Genomic DNA, 20,327 nt, shown 5'->3' on the forward strand with positions numbered 1-20,327 from the left:
AGGGTTAAGGTTAGGGTTAGGTTCAGGGTTAGAGTTAGGGTTAGGTTCAGGGTTAGGGTTAGGTTCAGGGTTAGGGTTAGGGTTAGGTTCAGGGTTAGGTTCAGGGTTAGGGTTAGGGTTAAGTTCAGGGTTAGGGTTAGGGTTAGGTTCAGGGTTAGGGTTAGGTTCAGGGTTAGGGTTAGGTTCAGGGTTAGGGTTAGGGTTAGGGTTAGGTTCAGGGTTAGGTTCAGGGTTAGGGTTAGGTTCAGGGTTAGGGTTAGGGTTAGGGTTAGGTTCAGGGTTAGGTTCAGGGATAGGGTTAGGTTCAGGGTTAGGTTCAGGGTTAGGGTTAGGGTTAGGTTTTATTCTGACAGTCACTTTAATAACAATCCAACTTGGTAGTTTTATTTTGACAGTCACCGTAATGACAATCCAACTTGGTAGTTTTATTTTGACAGTCACAGTAATGACAATCCAACTTGGTAGTTTTATTTTGACAGTCACCGTATCTGTTGTTAAAGCAGGAAGATGCTCTATAATCTTTTGTTAGAGGAGGAAGATGCTCTATAATCTTTTGTGATACATTTTTTTATTGTTTTTTAAACATGAGACATTTTTATAAAAAAACAATCCAGTGAATAAGGATTTCAGAGTCAGTAAGAGCAAAACAAACAAACAAACAAACAAAGAACTATAAACGTTCCATCATGTTCTTGCTGAGTTCTTTTAGACAGAAGATAGAAATATCAGTATAGTAAATAATCAAAGCACCAAACACAAGTACACAGAAGCAGAGCAGTACAAAATACAAATAAGAGTTTGCCAAATCTAAATCTACACCAGCTCATGAATGAGAAGCTGAGTGAGTGAGGATTACTGGAACATCACGTTCCTTTATCTGGGTTCTGTGCTTGTTGGAACATGGGGGTCAGTGGAGAACTGATAAGGACCTGGACAGAGGAGGGGAACCACAGCCAGGGACTTTCTATCGGGCCGATATCCCTGAACTGACTTATCCTTTCTATGGCCGACGGAGGCCCTGGAAAGAACCATGAATGGATGATTGGATGAACCAGGTGCTAACCAGGTGCTAACCAGGTGCTAACCAGGTACTAACCAGGTGCTAACCAGGTGCTAACCAGGTGCTAACCAGGTACTAACCAGGTACTAACCAGGTACTAACCCGGTGCTAACCAGGTACTAACCAGGTACTAACCAGATGCTAACCAGGTACTAACCAGGTGCTAACTAGGTACAAACCAGGTCCTAACCAGGTACTAACCAGGTACTAACCCGGTGCTAACCAGGTACTAACCAGGTACTAACCAGGTACTAACCCGGTGCTAACCAGGTACTAACCAGGTACTAACCCGGTGCTAACCAGGTGCTAACCAGGTACTAACCAGGTGCTAACCAGGTACTAACCAGGTGCTAACCAGGTACTAACCAGGTACTAACCCGGTGCTAACCAGGTACTAACCAGGTACTAACCAGGTACTAACCCGGTGCTAACCAGGTGCTAACCAGGTACTAACCAGGTGCTAACCAGCTACTAACCAGGTACTAACCCGGTGCTAACCAGGTACTAACCAGGTACTAACCAGGTGCTAACCCGGTGCTAACCGGGTACTAACCCGGTGCTAACCAGGTACTAACCTGGTGCTAACCAGGTGCTAACCAGGTACTAACCCGGTGCTAACCCGGTGCTAACCAGGTACTAACCAGGTACTAACCCGGTGCTAACCAGGTACTAACCAGGTACTAACCAGGTACTAACCAGGTACTAACCCGGTGCTAACCAGGTACTAACCAGGTACTAACCAGGTGCTAACCAGGTACTAACCCGGTGCTAACCAGGTACTAACCAGGTACTAACCCGGTGCTAACCAGGTACTAACCAGGTACTAACCAGGTGCTAACCAGGTACTAACCCGGTGCTAACCAGGTACTAACCAGGTACTAACCCAGTGCTATCTATGAGAGCCCATTCACTGTTAAATATTAAGAGCAGGATGTTTGGGAATTGGACATTTCAAAATCTTTCCCAAATTCTTGATCTCTTTATTCCAGAAGTGGGAACCTGGAGGACATTCCCAGAACACATGGAGACAACAAGAGTACCGACAGTAGTCTGATTACATTTAGTGCAGTTTGGTCACCGAGAACCTTCATTTAAAGCTCCTGCATGGCGGCATGACGTTTGTGCACAAACGTAAAGTTTAGAAGCGGATGTGCTGGATTTTGTTAGACCTGACACTTTGTAGAACTCCCCCCCTGTCTGTCTTCACCCCCCCCTGTCTGTCTTCACCCCCCTGTCTCTCGTCACCCCCCCTGTCTCTCGTCACCCCCCCCGTCTCTCTTCACCCCCCTGTCTCTCGTCACCCCCCGTCTCTCTTCACCCCCCCTGTCTCTCGTCACCCCCCGTCTCTCTTCACCCCCCCGTCTCTCGTCACCCCCATGTCTCTCTTCACCCCCCCGTCTCTCTTCACCCCCCTGTCTCTCGTCACCCCCCTGTCTCTCTTCACCCACCTGTCTCTCGTCACCCCCCTGTCTCTCTTCACCCACCTGTCTCTCGTCACCCCCCTGTCTCTCTTCACCCACCTGTCTCTCGTCACCCCCCTGTCTCTCTTCACCCCCCCTGTCTCTCGTCACCCCCCCCCTGTCTCTCTTCACCCCCCCCGTATCTCGTCACCCCCCCTGTCTCTCGTCACCCCCCTGTCTCTCTTCACCCCCCCTGTCTCTCGTCACCCCCCCCCGTCTCTCTTCACCCCCCCCTGTCTCTCGTCACCCCCCTGTCTCTCTTCACCCCCCCGTCTCTCGTCACCCCCCTGTCTCTCTTCACCCCCCCTGTCTCTCGTCACCCCCCTGTCTCTCGTCACCCCCCTGTCTCTCTTCACCCCCCCTGTCTCTCTTCACCCCCCCCCTGTCTCTCGTCACCCCCCTGTCTCTCTTCACCCCCCCTGTCTCTCGTCACCCCCCTGTCTCTCGTCACCCCCCTGTCTCTCTTCACCCCCCCTGTCTCTCTTCACCCCCCTGTCTCTCGTCACCCCCCTGTCTCTCTTCACCCACCTGTCTCTCGTCACCCCCCTGTCTCTCTTCACCCCCCCTGTCTCTCTTCACCCCCCTGTCTCTCTTCACCCCCCCTGTCTCTCTTCACCCCCCTGTCTCTCTTCATCCCCCCTGTCTCTCTTCACCCCCCCCCCCTGTCTCTCGTCACCCCCCTGTCTCTCTTCACCCCCCCTGTCTCTCGTCACCCCCCTGTCTCTCTTCACCCCCCTGTCTCTCTTCACCCCCCCTGTCTCTCTTCACCCCCCCCCTGTCTCTCGTCACCCCCCTGTCTCTCTTCACCCCCCCTGTCTCTCGTCACCCCCCTGTCTCTCGTCACCCCCCTGTCTCTCTTCACCCCCCCTGTCTCTCGTCACCCCCCTGTCTCTCGTCACCCCCCCCCGTCTCTCTTCACCCCCCCTGTCTCTCTTCACCCCCCTGTCTCTCTTCACCCCCCCTGTCTCTCTTCACCCCCCTGTCTCTCGTCACCCCCCTGTCTCTCTTCACCCACCTCTTCCATCCACGGGGTCTCGGTCCGGAGCGACCCCCCGGGGGGACTGGACGCCGCTGCCCGCTCCTCGCTGCCTGCTTCCCGGCTGGAAGTCTCTGTATCCCTGGACGGGGTTTATTCTTCTTCCCCAGAAATAAAAACCACGAAATGGCTTGTTTCTGTTTATGAGGGAATGTGAGCGATATGAAGTGACCGGAGAAGATGTACATGGTCTCCATGGAGCGGGTCTGAGGGGAGGATGGAACCGGACACACGAGCCGCTTCGCACCGGGAGAGAGAACCGAGCAGACGGGAGGAGGTGCGTGTAGTTCCTCCTCCCAGCCTGCAGGGGTCTCTACACACACACTAACACTAACATACCAACACAGTGTGAACCACAGAAGAAGAGAAGAAGGAAGTTTGACTGACTGATCAGAGAAGAAGCTGGTCTGAGACCTGGACCCTGTCCTGGATCCGGTCCTGGTCCTGGTTGTGGAGCTCCAGGATGGAGAAGGTGGTGACCTGCTTCAGGAGGAGCCCGGAAGCTGTGGCCAGACTCTTCTGCTTCCCCTGGGCAGGAGGGGGGTCCACACACTGGGCACGCTGGGGGCTCGCGCTCAGCTCTGTGGAAGGTGTGTGTGTGTGTGTGTGTGTGTGTGTGTGTGTGTGTGTGTGTGTGTGTGTGTGTGTGTGTGTGTGTGTGTGTGTGTGTGTGTGTGTGTGTGTGTGTGTGTGTAGGGGGTTCATACACTTGCTTCATTAAGGTAAAATAATACATAAAATTACACTTAAATCATAGAAATAAAACAGGATCTTCACAATATAAAACATTTAAAATGAAGCTAATATAAATGCATTTAGAATCGTGAAAACTCAGAATGACATGAATACTTACTGGCATAACTGTGATCTATAAATTAATGCTGTCAAACGATTTAAAAAAAAGTAATTAATTGCATAATATTCCGTAGATAATTGTGATTAATCACAGTTTTTCTACTGAAGCTTGTAATGGAGGTTTAATCAGGGAAAACCACGGAATTAATGACGACTCAACATTTAAATTCAAAGACGTTTATAAGCTTTTAGTTTTTGGTGAAACCGTTTCTCTCTAAGATCAGCAAAATAATAAAAACATCAATAAATTAATCAATAAACATCAAACATTAGTCTGGGTTTTGTTTTGCAGCTCCACCACTTTGAGAACTTAAGATTTCTACACACACACACACACACACACACACACACACACACACACACACACACACACACACACACACACACACACAGACACACACACACACACACACAGGAGAGCCAGAGAAAGAGTAGAAATTAATATTTTAGCAGTATTTCCTCCAGCTTTAGCAGTTTGGAGGCTCCTGGTCAGCCAACATGGCAACCTGCTGTTTTACTGCAGAATTACTTCTGTGGTCGTTAAATTCTGCTTTTCAAAGTAAAACTAATGACTTTTTCTTTCTCAATCCGCCGTCAGGGAACTTTGTAAAGTGAAACTTTCTGCCTTAATATTATTCCCCTCAGGATTGTGCTGCTCTGTGGTCACGGCGCTGCATCCAGAGACGCTGCTCATGCTGCTCTGCTAAGGGAGTTAAAAAGATAAATAAAATAGAACAACCAGAAGTAAACAAAACTATGTTAATTACGTAAATTTTTTTAACATTAAACGTTTCAAGTTAATTAAATTAACATGCTATTTTTGACAGCACTAATATAAAGTAATTAGTTACTGGAAGAAGTAACTTTTGCTTTGCTTTTAATATTCTGTGTGTTGTTTGTTGAGCTGTTATCACTGTAGGGGTCAGAATAATATTTAGTTCATTAAACTGACAGTTTGAGAAGGAACATGCTAATCTTACACGCAATGCTAATGCTAAACACGTTCCTGTGACATCCTAACATGACCAACAGCTCAAGTAATGCAAGTAACTAGAGTTACTTTTTATTTCAAATAACTTGTCCCCCGGATGATCCTGGCTCGCTCTTTGACATGCACACAACTGCAAACATGTTGCTATGGCAACGCTCTGGTTTCTGCTCTTTATATCTGCTGAAAAGCTGCGGACACTTTAATCCTGACTGTGCCAGCGGTCATTGCAGCGTCTTCAGGAACTCACTCAGGTTTTGTGTGGTGGTTCAGTGTTTGGCGTGAAGCTCCCGGGCAGAGAGAGTCGTGGGAAGGAGCCGTTCTTCCAGAGCATGCAGCAGATCGTGGATGAAGTCGTGGAGGCGCTGCTGCCCGTCCTGAAGGAGAAGCCGTTCGCTCTCTTTGGCCACAGGTGAGCGTGTCCCAGAGCTTTGTCCTCCCCTCATCGTGGTACGTCAGGTTGTTGCTGTTGGGTTTCAGCTTCGGGGCCTTCACGAGCGTCGCCGTCGCAGACGCTCTGAAGAAGCGTCACAACGTGGAGCCGGTTCACATCTTCCTGTCCGGCGCTTCTGCACCATATGTGAGTTTATTTTCACGTGTCGAGTCAAAACACAGCGATTCTTTTTTTTGTTTTAGCAGTTTCATGTGTTCTTGGCAGGGTTTCAGTGGTTCTGCTGTTTCCGTGGAAACAGACATTGTTTTCAAAACGTCTAAACACAAAAGGTTTCTCACATGAAAACTCTGTCACCCTCTAGAACTCTCGTACATTCTAGAAGTCAATGCGTCATGCGTGAGTGGAACATATCAAATTAGTCGTGTAACGGCCCTTGGGTTTGAAAAAACAAGACGCTGGAGTCTCGACTGATGCTTCTCATTGCCCCTTTTATTTCGCAGTTGAGCATAGCTGAGCACCGTGAAAACTATAAGACAGTACAAAATACAAGTTATTTAATTAAATATTCTCATACAGTGCAAACAATTCATAAACATACTTTATTTAACCATTTCAATTGCCTAAAACCAGACACAAATAACTGTCAATCTTTAATATTGTACCATTCATTAAACCTTAATATTAAATAAATAAACAGACTAAATAAATGCAACAACTGTATTTAAAGATGAGACGACACAACCCGCTTCACCTGCAGTAAGAGGTCAAATAAGACACTGCATTACGTACCTCATTCCGCGCACCAAGGGCGTTAGAAAAAGAAGGGAATCTTTCATAGTGTAGGGGACTTGTCTTGGACTTCCAGATGCACCACTAATTGAAAGCGCCACGACTTGTAGATGCACCACTTTCACGAATCACGTTGCCTCTGAGCGCACTACTCTTGTTTGACAGCTCGCTCTGACAGCTCGCTCTGGCAGCGCGATCTGAAGACTCGCGCTGGCAGCTCCTCCCATTACTTTCCATACCAGGAAAAAATGCCGCTCGACACCCCCTTTATTCTGCCTGCACAGGTAAGAGTGCCGCTGGGTCCTAAACCCCATGCTGTTTAGGCGCTCAGACAAGGAATCCTGATGCCCAGTGGAGGCTACAGGTAACTGCAGGGAGGAGTTGTCTCAAACACACAGAATTAATTGTCCAAATAACATCTAATATGAAACCAGTGCTCACGACTCCCAACAAGTGAGCCGAGGGTCAGTCACACTCCCACCAAATCCCATCACAAACCTCCACTCTAACTCCTGTGGGATTTCTGCCCATTGCTCCTGAACGCTTAAGACCGGTTACATGACCCGTCAAGTACTCCTTCTTCCACCGACTCCAGAATTGTTCCACCAGATACTGGACTCTACGCCACCTCTTTGTTGCATACAGGTCTTCTTTCACAAATTTTCCAGGAGGTGGCAGCGCAACTCTGGTTTTCATCATAATGAGATGGTTGGGTGTCAACGGCTCCAGTGCCATGGGATCATTAAGTCCATCAACAGTTAACGGACGACTGTTTACAATAGACATTGCCTCGTAGAACAATGTTCTAAGAGAGGAGTCGTCGAGTCTGCCTGGGCACTGACTGAGGGCGGCATTCAGAACATTCTTGACGGTGCGAATTTGGCGTTCCCAGACGCCACCTGCGTGGCTTGCAGAGGGGGGGTTGAAAACAAAATCACAGTGTTGTTCACTTAAGAAGGCCTCCAAGGACTTGGTGTCGCATTGTTTGAGTGCCGCTTTCAACTCATTTCTTGCTCCCACGAAGTTCGTACCTTGATCACAATGAAGTTGCCGAACTGCCCCCCTGATACTGATGAAGCACCTCACGGCATTTATGAATGCATCAGTAGACAGATCTTCAAGCATTTCAACGTGGATGGCGCGAGAGGAGAAGCAGGTGAAGATGAGGCCATATCTTTTATATTCTTTGCGAGCTTTCTTAATTAGAAAGGGTCCAAAGCAGTCCATTCCACTGCATGTGAAAGGAGCCGAAACTTCGGTGCACTCAGCGGGGAGTTCTGCCATCTTTTGTTCTTCCGTGGGTCTTCGGAGTTTCCGGCACTGCACACAATTTCGGATTAACTTAGCCACTAGCTTACTCCCACCAATGGCCCAAAACCCGCCTGCTCTGACCTTCATTTGGGTTTGACCCCGGCCTTGATGATAGGCCCCTTTGTGACAGTGGGTCAGAATCAGCATGGTAATGTTGCTGTCCCTGGGAAGGATAACTGGGTGTTTTAATTCCTCACCGAGGGATGATTGTTTTAGTCTCCCTCCCACACAAATAACTCCTTCACGCAAGATGGGGTCAAGGCAAAAGAGATGGCTGGAACCATGAAGACACTTACCCTCCTTAAGCATCTTCAACTCTTGTGCAAAAAATTGTTGCTGAACAAGCTTAATCACTACTTGAGCAGCTCTCTCCCTTTCTAAGGCGCTCACCACTTCACAGTGCGGTCTCTGGTTTGGTCTAAGTCTCTTGATCCTCGCAACCACCTTAAGGAGCTTGGTCCATGAAGAAATTTCACTCAGGCGCTTGAGAGTGTCAAAGTTGTTGCTGGCTTGGGTCACTGACACAAGGACTGTCTTGACTTCAGGATCGCCAGTGAGCAGCTCTGATGTGGGATGGGGTTTTAGATGGATTTCTTGTTCCCAGAGAAATTTTGGGCCAGAGAACCAGTTGGAACTAGGGATTTGTGTTGCATAAAGGCCCCTGGAAGCATGATCAGCTGGGTTTTCGGTTGTATCGATATAATGCCATTGACTGATGTTGGTGTTGTCTCTGATCAGCTGAACCCGGTTTGCAACGAACACATGGAATCTCCGTGTTTCATTGTTGATGTATCCTAACACTACTTGAGAATCTGTCCAAAAAAGCTCTCTGTCGATTTCCATGTTCAACTCATGTCTCAGCATGACGCTAAGTTTAGTCGCAACCACTGCAGCTGTGAGCTCTAACCTTGGGATGCTTGTCAGCTTTGTTGGTGCCACTCTGGCCTTTGCTGCCACGAGACTGCAGTGAACATTGTCATTGTCATCCTTATACCTAAGATATGAGCATACACCATACCCCTTGGTACTGGCATCAGAGAAGTGGTGTAGTTCAGTTTGAACCAAGTTGCTGAAATTTTGCGGGTGATAGCATCTTGGGATTCTTATGTCCTTCAACTTCTCAAGACCCATCCTCCACTCTTCCCACTCTGCTCTCAAATCCTTTGGCATTGGGTCATCCCATCCTAAGCCCCTGCGACACAGCTCCTGGAGTATGGATTTCCCGATCAGGATAAAGGGGGCAACAAACCCAAGGGGGTCGTACAAGGAGGAAACGACTGACAGAACACCGCGGCGGGTGAGGGGCCGATCCTTGGGGTTAATATTGAAGGTAAAGCAGTCTTGGTTGATCAGCCATTGAATACCAAGAGCATGTTCTGCAGGAATCGCTTCCATCATTAGATTAAGAGGCTCGAGAGTTGTGGCTCGTTCTGAGGGGGGCACACAATTAAGGACTTCCTTGTGGCTCGAGTTGAACTTGTGAAGGCGCAACCCTCCTCTTTTACACAAATCCTTTGCTTCAGTTATCAGTGTTTTAGCCTCTTCAACAGATCGCACGCTAGTCAGCCCATCATCGACATAAAAGTTTTTCTGAATGAAGGCAGACGCTGCTGGGTATTCGACAGCATGTTCTCGTGCCAGGTGTTTTAAACCGAAACTAGCACATCCAGGAGATGAGGCCGCCCCAAAGAGGTGGACAGCCATCCAGTATTCTTGTGGTTCATTTTCCAATTCTCCATGTTCCCACCATAGAAATCTCAGGTAATTGCGGCATGTTTGGGCAACAGGAAACTGATGGAACATTTTTTCTATATCGCAAATTATGGCCACGGTCTCCTTTCTAAAACGACAGAGGACTCCCACCAGTGAGTTGATTAGGTCTGGTCCGGTTAGCAACTTGTCGTTCAAAGAGAGGCCGTGAAACCGTGCAGAGCAGTCAAAAACAACTCTCAGTTTCTCTGGTTTGCTTGGGTGATAGACCCCGTGGTGAGGGAGATACCAAACAGACTCTCCAACCGTTGGTGTAGATGCCAACTCTGCGTCGCCCTTGCTGATCATCTCTTCCATACACGTCTTGTAGTGATTGTAATACAGTCCATTTGTCTTTAACTTTCTTTTCAGACACTGCAGACGAAGAACGGCTAGTCTCTTATTATTTGGGAGTTTCGGTGGATTGTTGTTCTTAAAAGGGAGGGGCATCTCAAGGTGTCCATCTTCCCTTTGTCTGATGTTGCTACTGAGAAACTGTATGAAGTGGACATCATCTTGGGAGACATGTTTATCTTCATAAGTCCTTTCATTGAAATCCAACTCTAAGATTTTTAGAATGTCTGTCACTGCTGGAGTTGGAATTTCTTTTACTGTGACGCGATGTACAAAGCTCTGACTTTCCTGCCTGTCCAAAAAAGGATTAGATGAGCCGATGATACTCCACCCAAGTTCAGTGCGTTGTGCAAATGGTTCATCCTCTCCCCCTGTTACGACTTCCAGTGGAGCCAGCGCTGATGGGCAGTCGTAACCAATTAGCAATCCGACTTCACAGTCCTGAAGCGGGGCCATTTTTTCCGTCAGATGCTTGAGGTGAGGCCACTGTGATGCTGTCTTTCTTGATGGGATGTAGGATTTGTCCACTGGAATAAAACTCCGCGTGTAGGCTTGTCTTACTTTGAGCCGTTTTACAGAATGGAGTCCCCGGATTTGTAGGCCTTGAATGCTGTTGCTTGCTGTAATCGTGTTTGTTGTTGTCATAGTGCTGAGCTTCAGCATTATTGGCTGAGGATCAACATTCAAGTGTTTGAGCAGGTCTTCAAGGATAAACGTTGAATCGCTTTGCGTGTCAAGTAGTGCGTATGTGAGGACTTCCTTCTGTGGCTCTTGTACTGAAGACACCAGAACTGGCACTATACTGGAGGTAGCTGGGGCATGCTGAATGGATGCGTGGGATACGGCGCTGTGAACTCCGTCGCCTCTGTGGATAATTGTGGGGCCTGAGTCGGCCTCAGTTGCTTCAACTGGCCTTGGTCTCCCTTCATCGTGCAGGCACGTTGGGTGTCGACGATTGCATGAGGCACAGGTATGTCGCCGTTTACAGTTCTTGATCACATGTCCCTTCCTCAAACACCCAAAACAAAGGCGCTCATCCCGGATGAAAGCTCTCTTTTCTTCCAAGGTCTTTGAAATAAAGGTGGGGCATCTGGCAATGCCATGTGTCTCCTCCTTACAAGCCAAACATAGTGGTCTGACTTGATCTATTAAGGTAGCTTGCATCTCTCGGTTGGAATTCTTAGGTTGGGTATATGTATTTAGAGTTCTTACCCTCCGAAGTGGCCTTTCCTCTTCTGTGTTCATACTTATGAGGAGTGGAGAGGTTATCGGGTTGCAGGCTATCCGAGCTTCTCTATTTAAGAACAATGAGAACCGTTCAAGATCTGGATAATTACCCGACCCATCCAACTCATCTGTGACAATTCTGCTCCATTTCCGCACAACCCACTCTGGTAACTTTTTTAACAACTTGTGATTTTCTTCGCAATCATTTAAGATCGCCAGGCCCTTGATGTGCGTAATAGCCTCTACACACCCTCGTAGGAAGTCTGCGAACTCTCGCAGTGCGATGGGGTCAGTTGCGCTGATTTTAGGCCATTTGGTGAGCCTGTCTCGAAAGGCTTTCTGCATGACAAAAGGATCCCCGAATCTCTCCTGTAAGATCTTCCAGGCCCCAGTGTAGGCGTCCTCCGAGTTCCTATAAAAGAATCCTTCTACAGCCTTGTATGCATCTCCAGTGAGGTAAGTTTTCAAATAAAACATTTTTTCACTCGCAGGGAGGGGTTTCTGGTCAATAAGGGTCATGAACGATGTTTTCCAGTCAACAAACTTCATAGGGTTTCCATCAAAGATTGTCGGTTCAGGGACTGGTAAACGGCTCACACTTAATGAACTTGCCAAGGCTTGGGCTAAGTTTGTAGCATCAAAGGCCGCCATCGCTCCCAAAGGTGCTGGTTGAGGTTGGAATGCATGGGCATTTGGGTTAAATGGAGTTACGTATTCAGTTCCTGGGTGTATAACCTCTACTTCTCTGAAATCACTCTCGGGGTTTTCATAAACTCTCACTCGAGCAGCTGCTACCTGGATTTCCTTTTCTGCCTTCAGCTGTTCTAGCTTTGTTCGCTCCTCCTCTAATTTTGATCGTCTCTCCAGCCTTTTCTGCTCTAAGTCTGCCACCAACCTTGCCTCTTCAAGTTTAAATTCGTTTTCCAGTTTAAGGAGCTGTGATTGTTGAACCTGAATATCCTTCATTGCCTTTGCTCTTTCACGAGTGGCTGCGAGTTCCGCTTCTGCATCCAGTTTTTTACTAGAGCTACTGGAAAGTAGGCTGGAGGAGTCCGATTCTTGTCGTGCTTCTGAGACTACCGTCTCTGTGTCTGTGAGCCCAAAAACTGACCCATATTGTTCTTTGTTTAAAATGATTCTCACTCTTTCCTTTTCAAATCTCTCGTTATATTTTTCAATCGCTTCTCGTCGTTTATTAACCAATTTAACCGTCTCTTCAGTCAGCATGGCACAAGTGTCCATTCTGGCAACAATCTCTGGAGTGGTGGACTGGTTGCATAAGAGGGATTCATAATGGTCTCGTATCAAATCGTATTTCCTGCTAATTTCCTTTTCGATTTTAACGAGATCGTCTGGTGAGCAGGCTGACTTCAGTGCTGTTCTACACCCCTTTGCTTCATGTTTCCAAGAATTGTAGTCTTTATTAAAAGCCTGTTTTCTATCTTTGACAGTCTGCTCGCGTATCTCCTTAGCCTTGTGAGTTAACGTTCTGTGACGAGGACTTTTTATCTCTTGTTGTATGTCTAAAGATTCACTGGTTTCGGCATTGAGTGACATGGTGTGATTTTTAACTTTAATGCGCTTAGTTTGAATATGCACCTAAACTGTACTTCATTTGCTTACTGAGGCTCTAAATACGGCACAGCAAAAAAACAAAAACAACAAAAAACTTGGACATTCAGGAGGGCTTAGTGCAACGAACAAAATGCAGCAAAAACAGCAGTGGTCATGACAGTGCACAGTGAAGCTGAAACAATTTCTAATTATAAATGCCAAGAATTATGTTATAAATATAAAATACATAAGGCGCACTCATTGCCAAATCTGGAGTTTCAAAATGCCTCCCTCCCAAAAAAAAAAAAAAAAAGAAGAAAGGAAAAACACACACACAAACCTTATGGCAATAACCATCAATGTTCAAATCAAATATCCTTCATATACTCTTTTAAAAGTCTTTCATTGCATCTGAAAGTGTGTGTGTGTGTGTGGATTAGTAGTTCCTTATCTTCCTTTTCCTTCAGTTGAATGTAGACTGGGTTGGGTCTTGGGGGTAGATGTCGAGGCGAGCTGGGTAGACGATCCCAATATGGCGTTGAGTTTTCACTGTAACGGCCCTTGGGTTTGAAAAAACAAGACGCTGGAGTCTCGACTGATGCTTCTCATTGCCCCTTTTATTTCGCAGTTGAGCATAGCTGAGCACCGTGAAAACTATAAGACAGTACAAAATACAAGTTATTTAATTAAATATTCTCATACAGTGCAAACAATTCATAAACATACTTTATTTAACCATTTCAATTGCCTAAAACCAGACACAAATAACTGTCAATCTTTAATATTGTACCATTCATTAAACCTTAATATTAAATAAATAAACAGACTAAATAAATGCAACAACTGTATTTAAAGATGAGACGACACAACCCGCTTCACCTGCAGTAAGAGGTCAAATAAGACACTGCATTACGTACCTCATTCCGCGCACCAAGGGCGTTAGAAAAAGAAGGGAATCTTTCATAGTGTAGGGGACTTGTCTTGGACTTCCAGATGCACCACTAATTGAAAGCGCCACGACTTGTAGATGCACCACTTTCACGAATCACGTTGCCTCTGAGCGCACTACTCTTGTTTGACAGCTCGCTCTGACAGCTCGCTCTGGCAGCGCGATCTGAAGACTCGCGCTGGCAGCTCCTCCCATTACTTTCCATACCAGGAAAAAATGCCGCTCGACACCCCCTTTATTCTGCCTGCACAGGTAAGAGTGCCGCTGGGTCCTAAACCCCATGCTGTTTAGGCGCTCAGACAAGGAATCCTGATGCCCAGTGGAAGCTACAGGTAACTGCAGGGAGGAGTTGTCTCAAACACACAGAATTAATTGTCCAAATAACATCTAATATGAAACCAGTGCTCACGACTCCCAACAAGTGAGCCGAGGGTCAGTCACAAGTCGTTTTTTATTCGGTCCACCAAACACATGATGCAACAAAAACAGAAAAGCAAAACAAACAAACAAAAACAATTTCTGTCAACTTCTGAAGTGTCATTTAGGAGAACACAGTGGATTTTAATGTTGTGATTCCTGAGCTCGATATTTAAAATAATACAGTAAATTAACTGAACAGTTCCTACGACCACAGACTTTATACGAAGCCCTAAGAGATATTTCAAGGAGAAGAGTTTAGATTTTTAACCGTTTAAATAGTATCTCATGAGGTGAAAATGATCAGGATTAAATCAGAAGTTTCAACCTTTTTCACTCTGAAATCTTCGGTGGCTTCGAAGTGCAAAACAAAAAACTTCAAAAAACACTTCCAAGTCCACCACAAGACTACGAACCGTCAGGAGCCTGTTGACGGCAGGGTCTTCACTCATTGGATTGCTGCCAAGAACTCATTACTGTATCCGCAAGAAACAATGCAATCATTTAGTGTCGTGGAACAGGAACGCTCATGTTAAATCAAACCCAAAGTAAACAATCACCCAGTCAACAGCTCGTCTGTAATTAATTTAGTTAGTTCATTTTATTAACCCTCGATGTCCTGAGCACTGTGTGTCACTGAAGCCTCGGATAGTGAAGCTCTTTTAAAATAGACCTTCAAAGCCTCGACCAGCCGTCAGTACCTGGAGACAACAATGAGGACAAAATATCTTGTCTCTTAACTATGGAAGACAGTCTCTTGTCCACGGACCGCAGACCGTGTTTCAGTGGGCAGGAATAACTTCCTGTTCCAGAGACGGACCGTGCTTCTGTCCAGTCAGCAGTGAGCGTGTCATTGACAGCGTGTCCAATCAGAGACGACCCTGCTGTCAGCAGGTACCACACGGTTACCTTGTGTTTGGAAGTGTTTTCTCGATTGGGAAGTGTTTTTTGAAGTTTGTAGTGTTTTGCACTTCCAGGCCACCGTAGAAATCCGTTTTAGCTTCAGTTCTAACGTGGAGATGAAACCAAAACTGTGTAAGTGAAGAAGAATCCTTGTGTTGTTGTTGTTGTTGTTGTTGATGTCGCAGTCGGAGATTCGCATCCAGGCCACAAAGCGAAGCGATCTGTCGGACGACGACTTCCTGAAGTGGTTGACTTCTATCGGAGGAACTCCTCCAGAGCTTCTGTCCCAGCCAGAGGTGCTGCGGCTCTTCCTGCCCGCCCTGAAGGCCGACCTGCAGGTGGTGGAGAGCTACAGGTGACCCAGTCCACGCCCAGAGGAACGCCGCAACGCTCCAATACAGCAAGTCGCTAACAGTCAGAGACTTCATCTAACCAGTCATTATGACCAGTTAACAGGATGACGATACGTTGGCATGGGGTGTTTCTATTCTTCTTATATAAAGAGAAAATAATAAACTTATTTTATAGCGGTAGAATTTTCTAAAATTGTGAAATAAAAAGTTGAACTTTGACCCTCTGCAGGTACGACCGGCCGGACAGGCCGCTGCTCTCCTGCCCGGTCACCTGCTTCGATGGAAAAGACGACGTCCCTCACGACCTACAAGGTCAGACACCGAAGTCCTGTTGGGATCTGAGGAACGTCACTCTTCCTATTCCAGCACATCACAAATCCCCGATAATCTTCTGTAGTGAACAGAACAAGTCAATAGAGCGACCCACATCCAGTGCTGGGAGGTTTTAATCCACAGTTCAGCCTGTGGTGGTTAGAAATGTTTATTTTCTTGTTACTAATTGTGATTTAGGTGAAGCCTGGATAACTAGTGTAGAGGTCTTTTTGTTGACAGCTTGGAAAGAGATGACGTCGGGAGACTTCACCGTGCGGATGCTGGACGGCGCTCACTTCTACCTGAAGGATCCTGCCAACCAGGAGATCATCCTAGATTACATCAGGAAGCACCTGGAAACGGCTGACATGGACTATTTGTGATGAAGAACGGCAAGTTCTCCACACTAACGTCACGCTGCAGCGTTCAGCTCACTGCCACTTTACAACGGTCCATGATGATGTGACTGATGAAATCATGTGACGCAGTTTATTACACTCTGATTTGATCCAAACGTTTCAGTGAAGACCAAGACCCTGTCCACACCACACCATGAAAACCTCTCAAAAGATGTAGTACATATGCCAGGCCTATAGGTGGGGCTGTAACTGCCACAGAAATACACTGAAAATCGCGAAAGAAAACCTGGAATTGATGAACTCCACCATGTGGCCTTATTAAAGCTCCGAGCTTCTGCAGCTCCACCTGGGGCAGGTCCTCCGCCATGTTGTTGTTGGGTGACATCACGGCGAGGGTCGAGAGGTGGGGCGATGACGTCATGTTTTCAGCTAATGTGCGTCTTGTCTGTCCACGTGTCAGAGCCGAGGTGGCGTCTTGAAATTTCTCCACTCTAGAACCTCCTGAAACGCTGCGCCGTGTGACTGAGACATGAAACCACGCTGCCGTGAGAACCCAGTCTAATTCTAAAGTGTGAACCCCTCACACTGCTGAGACCACCGAGTTCAGGTTCCAAACACATGGAACCAAGCTGGGGAACGTCTCGCGATGTGACGCCACATTCCAAGTGTAATTTGTCAAAAATAAAAGCTGTTAATCATTCAGTGACTTTATTCTTCAAGTACAAGTCCGGAAAACATGAAACACACAAACACAGCGTCAGGTCAGAATCACAGAACCACTCCTGCTGTTGTGACGTTTTTTTAAATGAACTATCCTACAAAAGGTTTTGTTTCATCACATTCAGGGAAAAGAAACAGATTTTTAGTGTTAGATTTACTAAGAACCAGAGAGGGATCAGAGATCAACACGCTGAGGACCTGCACTCACCGAAGTTAAAGCTGAAGTTCAGCGAGTCGTCAATGTTTTCACAGAATAACGCAGGAATCTAGAGGAAAACTCTCCCTGGTCTCGAGGTGTCAAACATGAGGCCCGTGGCCCAAACCTGGCCGGCCTGAGGCTTCAATCAATCCAGGAAAACCTCTTTAGTTTTAAGTTGCTGCAGTCCCTGTTGTGTCCACTGGGGGCCACCCTGACACCCAGGACCAACCAGCAGGTGGCGGCGTGTCACTGATGTAATTGATAACCTCCACGTTCCTTCGTTTTGCTTCACAGCTAGCAGTAGTGCGGTTCCGCCCTTTTTATGTCGCTTTAGCCATTTTCACATCGTTGTCGAACTTCTTATGTCAGTTTAGAACCTCTGAACGTGGTTAGAGTCTTTTTCTAAGCTGTTTTAAAACCTTTTGATGTCGTTTTAGAAACGTTTTGTTTTACGGGCATTTCTCATTGGATAGTCTGGGACTCGTTTCACTTGGTGGCTAGGCTAGTTAGCTCGTGGCTACAGGTTAGCCACAAACAACCGCAATATAAAGTCTTCATCACTACTTCTTCCTCACTACTCCACGTCGGCCCATGAGATATTTTCCAACTCTTTCCTTGTTTAGTACCCAGAATGCATTGCGCTCTACGTCCCGTCCTCTAATCCCACCCGCTGGGACGATGGTTTGTAAATGAACGGAGACCGAGCTGCTGAGCTCTGGTTCAGAATCCGTGCTTCAGTTCTTCTGCCTGAACCAAACCTTTATTCCCTGAAGAGACTCTGGTCTGGATTAAACACGTCTGGATTAAACACGTCTGGATTAAACACGTCTGGATTAAACACGTCTGGATTAAACACGTCTGGATTAAACACGTCTGGATTAAACACGTCTTTAGAAACGTTTGGTTGTTTTACTAATTGTTACTTCCTTTTAGAACTTTCACATGATTTTAGCCCTTTTTACATCATGCTTGAACCATTTGAGGTCTTTTTAGCCATTTTTACGCTGTTTTGGAGCCTCTGTTTTATTTGTTTATTTTCCAAAGCGTCTCTTAATCTAATCCCTGGGATTATTTTCAACTTCAAAACAAAGAAATATGAAAGCTGTGACACAATCCAGGAGTAAGTTTCTCTTCCTCGTGCTTCCTGTTTCACCACACTGACCTCGCACTAATGATTTGGATAGTTTTGATGCTGGATGCCTTCCTGTTGCAACTGGGTTTCAAACTCGCGCCCCGTCACACTGGAAGGGAAGCTTTAGGTTTGGCGTTTGGCGTTTGGCCAAGGAGCACCTGGAAGAGGGTCTTGCTAACATTTTAACGCTAATCTGAGTTTGACACCCCTGACTGAGGACGGTTTGGAGTCTCTCCTGGCGGGTTGGACTGTGGGACATGGCGGTCCTTCCTGCTACATGTGGTCACCGTCTCTGTGGGGAGGCGGTGGAGGTGGAGGAGGCGAAGGAGGAGGCGAAGGAGGCGGCAGCGGCGTCCAGCGCTCGTCGCCTGGCTGCTGCTCGGCGGGAACGTCGGCCAGCATGAAGGAGTCGGTGGAGCGGGTGCTGGTGCGGAGAGGAGCCAGACGCCGCAGGTTGCTGGGCGTCCACGGTAGCCTCACCTGGGCGCGCTGCGACGGCGCCACGGCGCCACTGTCCGGCTCCGCCTCCGCCAGCCAGGGCGGGATCTGCATCGGGTCAGTGGGGTCCAGGTCCGGCATGAAGGCCGGGTTCTCGATCCCGGCTGGACAGAAGACAGAAACAGAGTCAGTGCTGATGAGTCTTCGCTGAAGACATTGGACATTTAACTTGACTGAATATCATGATGAAATGGGAGAATAGCAGAGCAGCGGAGCCCCAGAGCAGAAGAGCCGCATTGCAGAAGAGCAGCGGAGCCGCAGAGCAGAAGAGCCCCAGAGCAGAAGAGCCGCAGAGCAGAAGAGCCGCATAGCAGAAGAGCCCCAGAGCAGAAGAGCAGAAGAGCCGCAGAGCAGCGGAGCAGAAGAGCCGCGGAGCCCCAGAGCAGAAGAGCCGCAGAGCAGCGGAGCCACAGAGCAGAAGAGCCGCGGAGCAGCATAGCAGAAGAGCCCCAGAGCAGAAGAGCCGCAGAGCAGAAGAGCCGCAGAGCAGCGGAGCCACAGAGCAGAAGAGCCGCAGAGCAGAAGAGCCGCAGAGCAGCAGAGCAGAAGAGCCCCAGAGCAGCAGAGCCGCGGAGCCCCAGAGCAGAAGAGCCGCGGAGCAGCAGAGCAGAAGAGCCCCAGAGCAGAAGAGCAGCAGATCTGTTTGTTTTCCAGCTCAGGTGTATCTGTGTTTGTTGAAGCCGAGGATTTGAACCATCGTCAGGTCCTTCTGCCACTTTGACTTCCTTCAGTCTAAATATGTCTGAGACCAGAGACGGTGGTAACGAGAACAGAAGTTCAGGAGATCCTGAGGAGGTTCTTCTACCTCCTGCTCGGTACGTGACTCTCATGGGGAACGAGTTGTATGAGGAGTTGAAGCCGGAGGCGCTGTCTCCCTCCGAGAACTCAAAGTCTGAGGGGAAATAAGAAACTCATGAAAGTTGAAGTTTCTGGTTGAGATTTGGAGTGAAGGAGGGACAGACCTTCGTCTCCTGAGGGGTAGCTTCTGCTTTTGTCCAGAGATTTTCCATTTGGCAGCTGTAAGAGCAAACAGAAGGGGAAACTGAAGCACAGTTCTGGTTCTGGTTCTGGTTCTGGTTCTGGAGCACAGACACATGAAAACATCTCCGGTCATGAAGAAGACAGAGGACACTACACAGAGCCGCTCTCCGACCTTCTGCTGCTGCTCCTTCTTGGTGTGCTTGCTGATGGTCTTCAGGGGGGCGACGCCCGTCTTGGCAGACTTGAAGGACTCCAGGCGGCTCCTCATGGTCCTCTGGAAGATCTCCTGCACTTCGTTTTCGTCCTTGTTGAGGTCGAAGTGGCTGCGGCTGTACCGGTGCCGGTGCTGAGGAGGAGAAGAACATGAAGTTTCCACCCTGAAGAGGAGGAGCAGCGTTTGGTCCTTCAGCACGGCGACGCCCACCTGCTTCCTGCCTCTGTAGAGATGCTGCTGCAGCAGATGGTGAGAGTCGACGCCCTCCGTCTCCCTCACGCCCTTCATGGCCTGTTGGTGCATCTCCAGGCTCACTGAGGGCACCGGGTCTCTGGGGGCCACAAGCAGACGGAGGATTATTAATCTGTCGCTCCGGAATGCAGACGGAGGATTATTAATCTGTCGCTCCGGACGGAGCACGACAAGAACATCTTCACCACGCTCATTTGTTTTGAGTGCTCGTGGCCACCAGAGGGCGACGAGCTGCGGTGGAGTGTGTGTGTGTGTGTGTGT

General features: G+C 47.8%; 2 protein-coding genes across 4 annotated transcripts in view; one reads left to right on the top strand and one right to left on the bottom strand.

The window, feature by feature from the left end:
• Window positions 1-3,901: 3,901 nt before the first annotated feature.
• Window positions 3,902-16,772, top strand: olah (oleoyl-ACP hydrolase). The gene is made up of 6 exons (XM_080484866.1): window positions 3,902-4,146; window positions 5,673-5,811; window positions 5,880-5,979; window positions 15,232-15,401; window positions 15,629-15,711; window positions 15,952-16,772. The coding sequence occupies exons 1-6, from the start codon at window positions 4,020-4,022 to the stop codon at window positions 16,092-16,094; spliced, it is 762 nt and encodes a 253-aa protein (XP_080340992.1). The 5' UTR covers window positions 3,902-4,019; the 3' UTR covers window positions 16,095-16,772.
• Window positions 16,764-20,327, bottom strand: part of LOC308122783 (sodium/hydrogen exchanger 3-like) — a 30,528-nt gene continuing 26,964 nt past the window's right edge. The window contains exons 12-17 of one of the 3 annotated variants that reach the window (XR_013936168.1): window positions 20,025-20,145; window positions 19,773-19,946; window positions 19,582-19,636; window positions 19,425-19,511; window positions 18,328-18,723; window positions 16,764-17,078 (exon numbers count right to left, since the gene is read on the bottom strand). Coding sequence is in view for 1 of the 3 variants with exons in the window: in XM_080484865.1 (XP_080340991.1) it covers window positions 18,395-18,723; window positions 19,425-19,511; window positions 19,582-19,636; window positions 19,773-19,946; window positions 20,025-20,145 (766 nt within the window). In the remaining 2 variants the exon portion in view is untranslated. Of the gene's footprint in view, window positions 18,724-19,424; window positions 19,512-19,581; window positions 19,637-19,772; window positions 19,947-20,024; window positions 20,146-20,327 lie in introns of all 3 variants that reach the window. The other 2 variants (XR_013936169.1, XM_080484865.1) reach the window with 2 other exon arrangements.

The sequence above is a fragment of the Lipophrys pholis genome, assembly GCF_963383615.2.
Source record: "Lipophrys pholis genome assembly, chromosome: 17".
Taxonomy (NCBI): Eukaryota; Metazoa; Chordata; class Actinopteri; order Blenniiformes; family Blenniidae; genus Lipophrys; species Lipophrys pholis.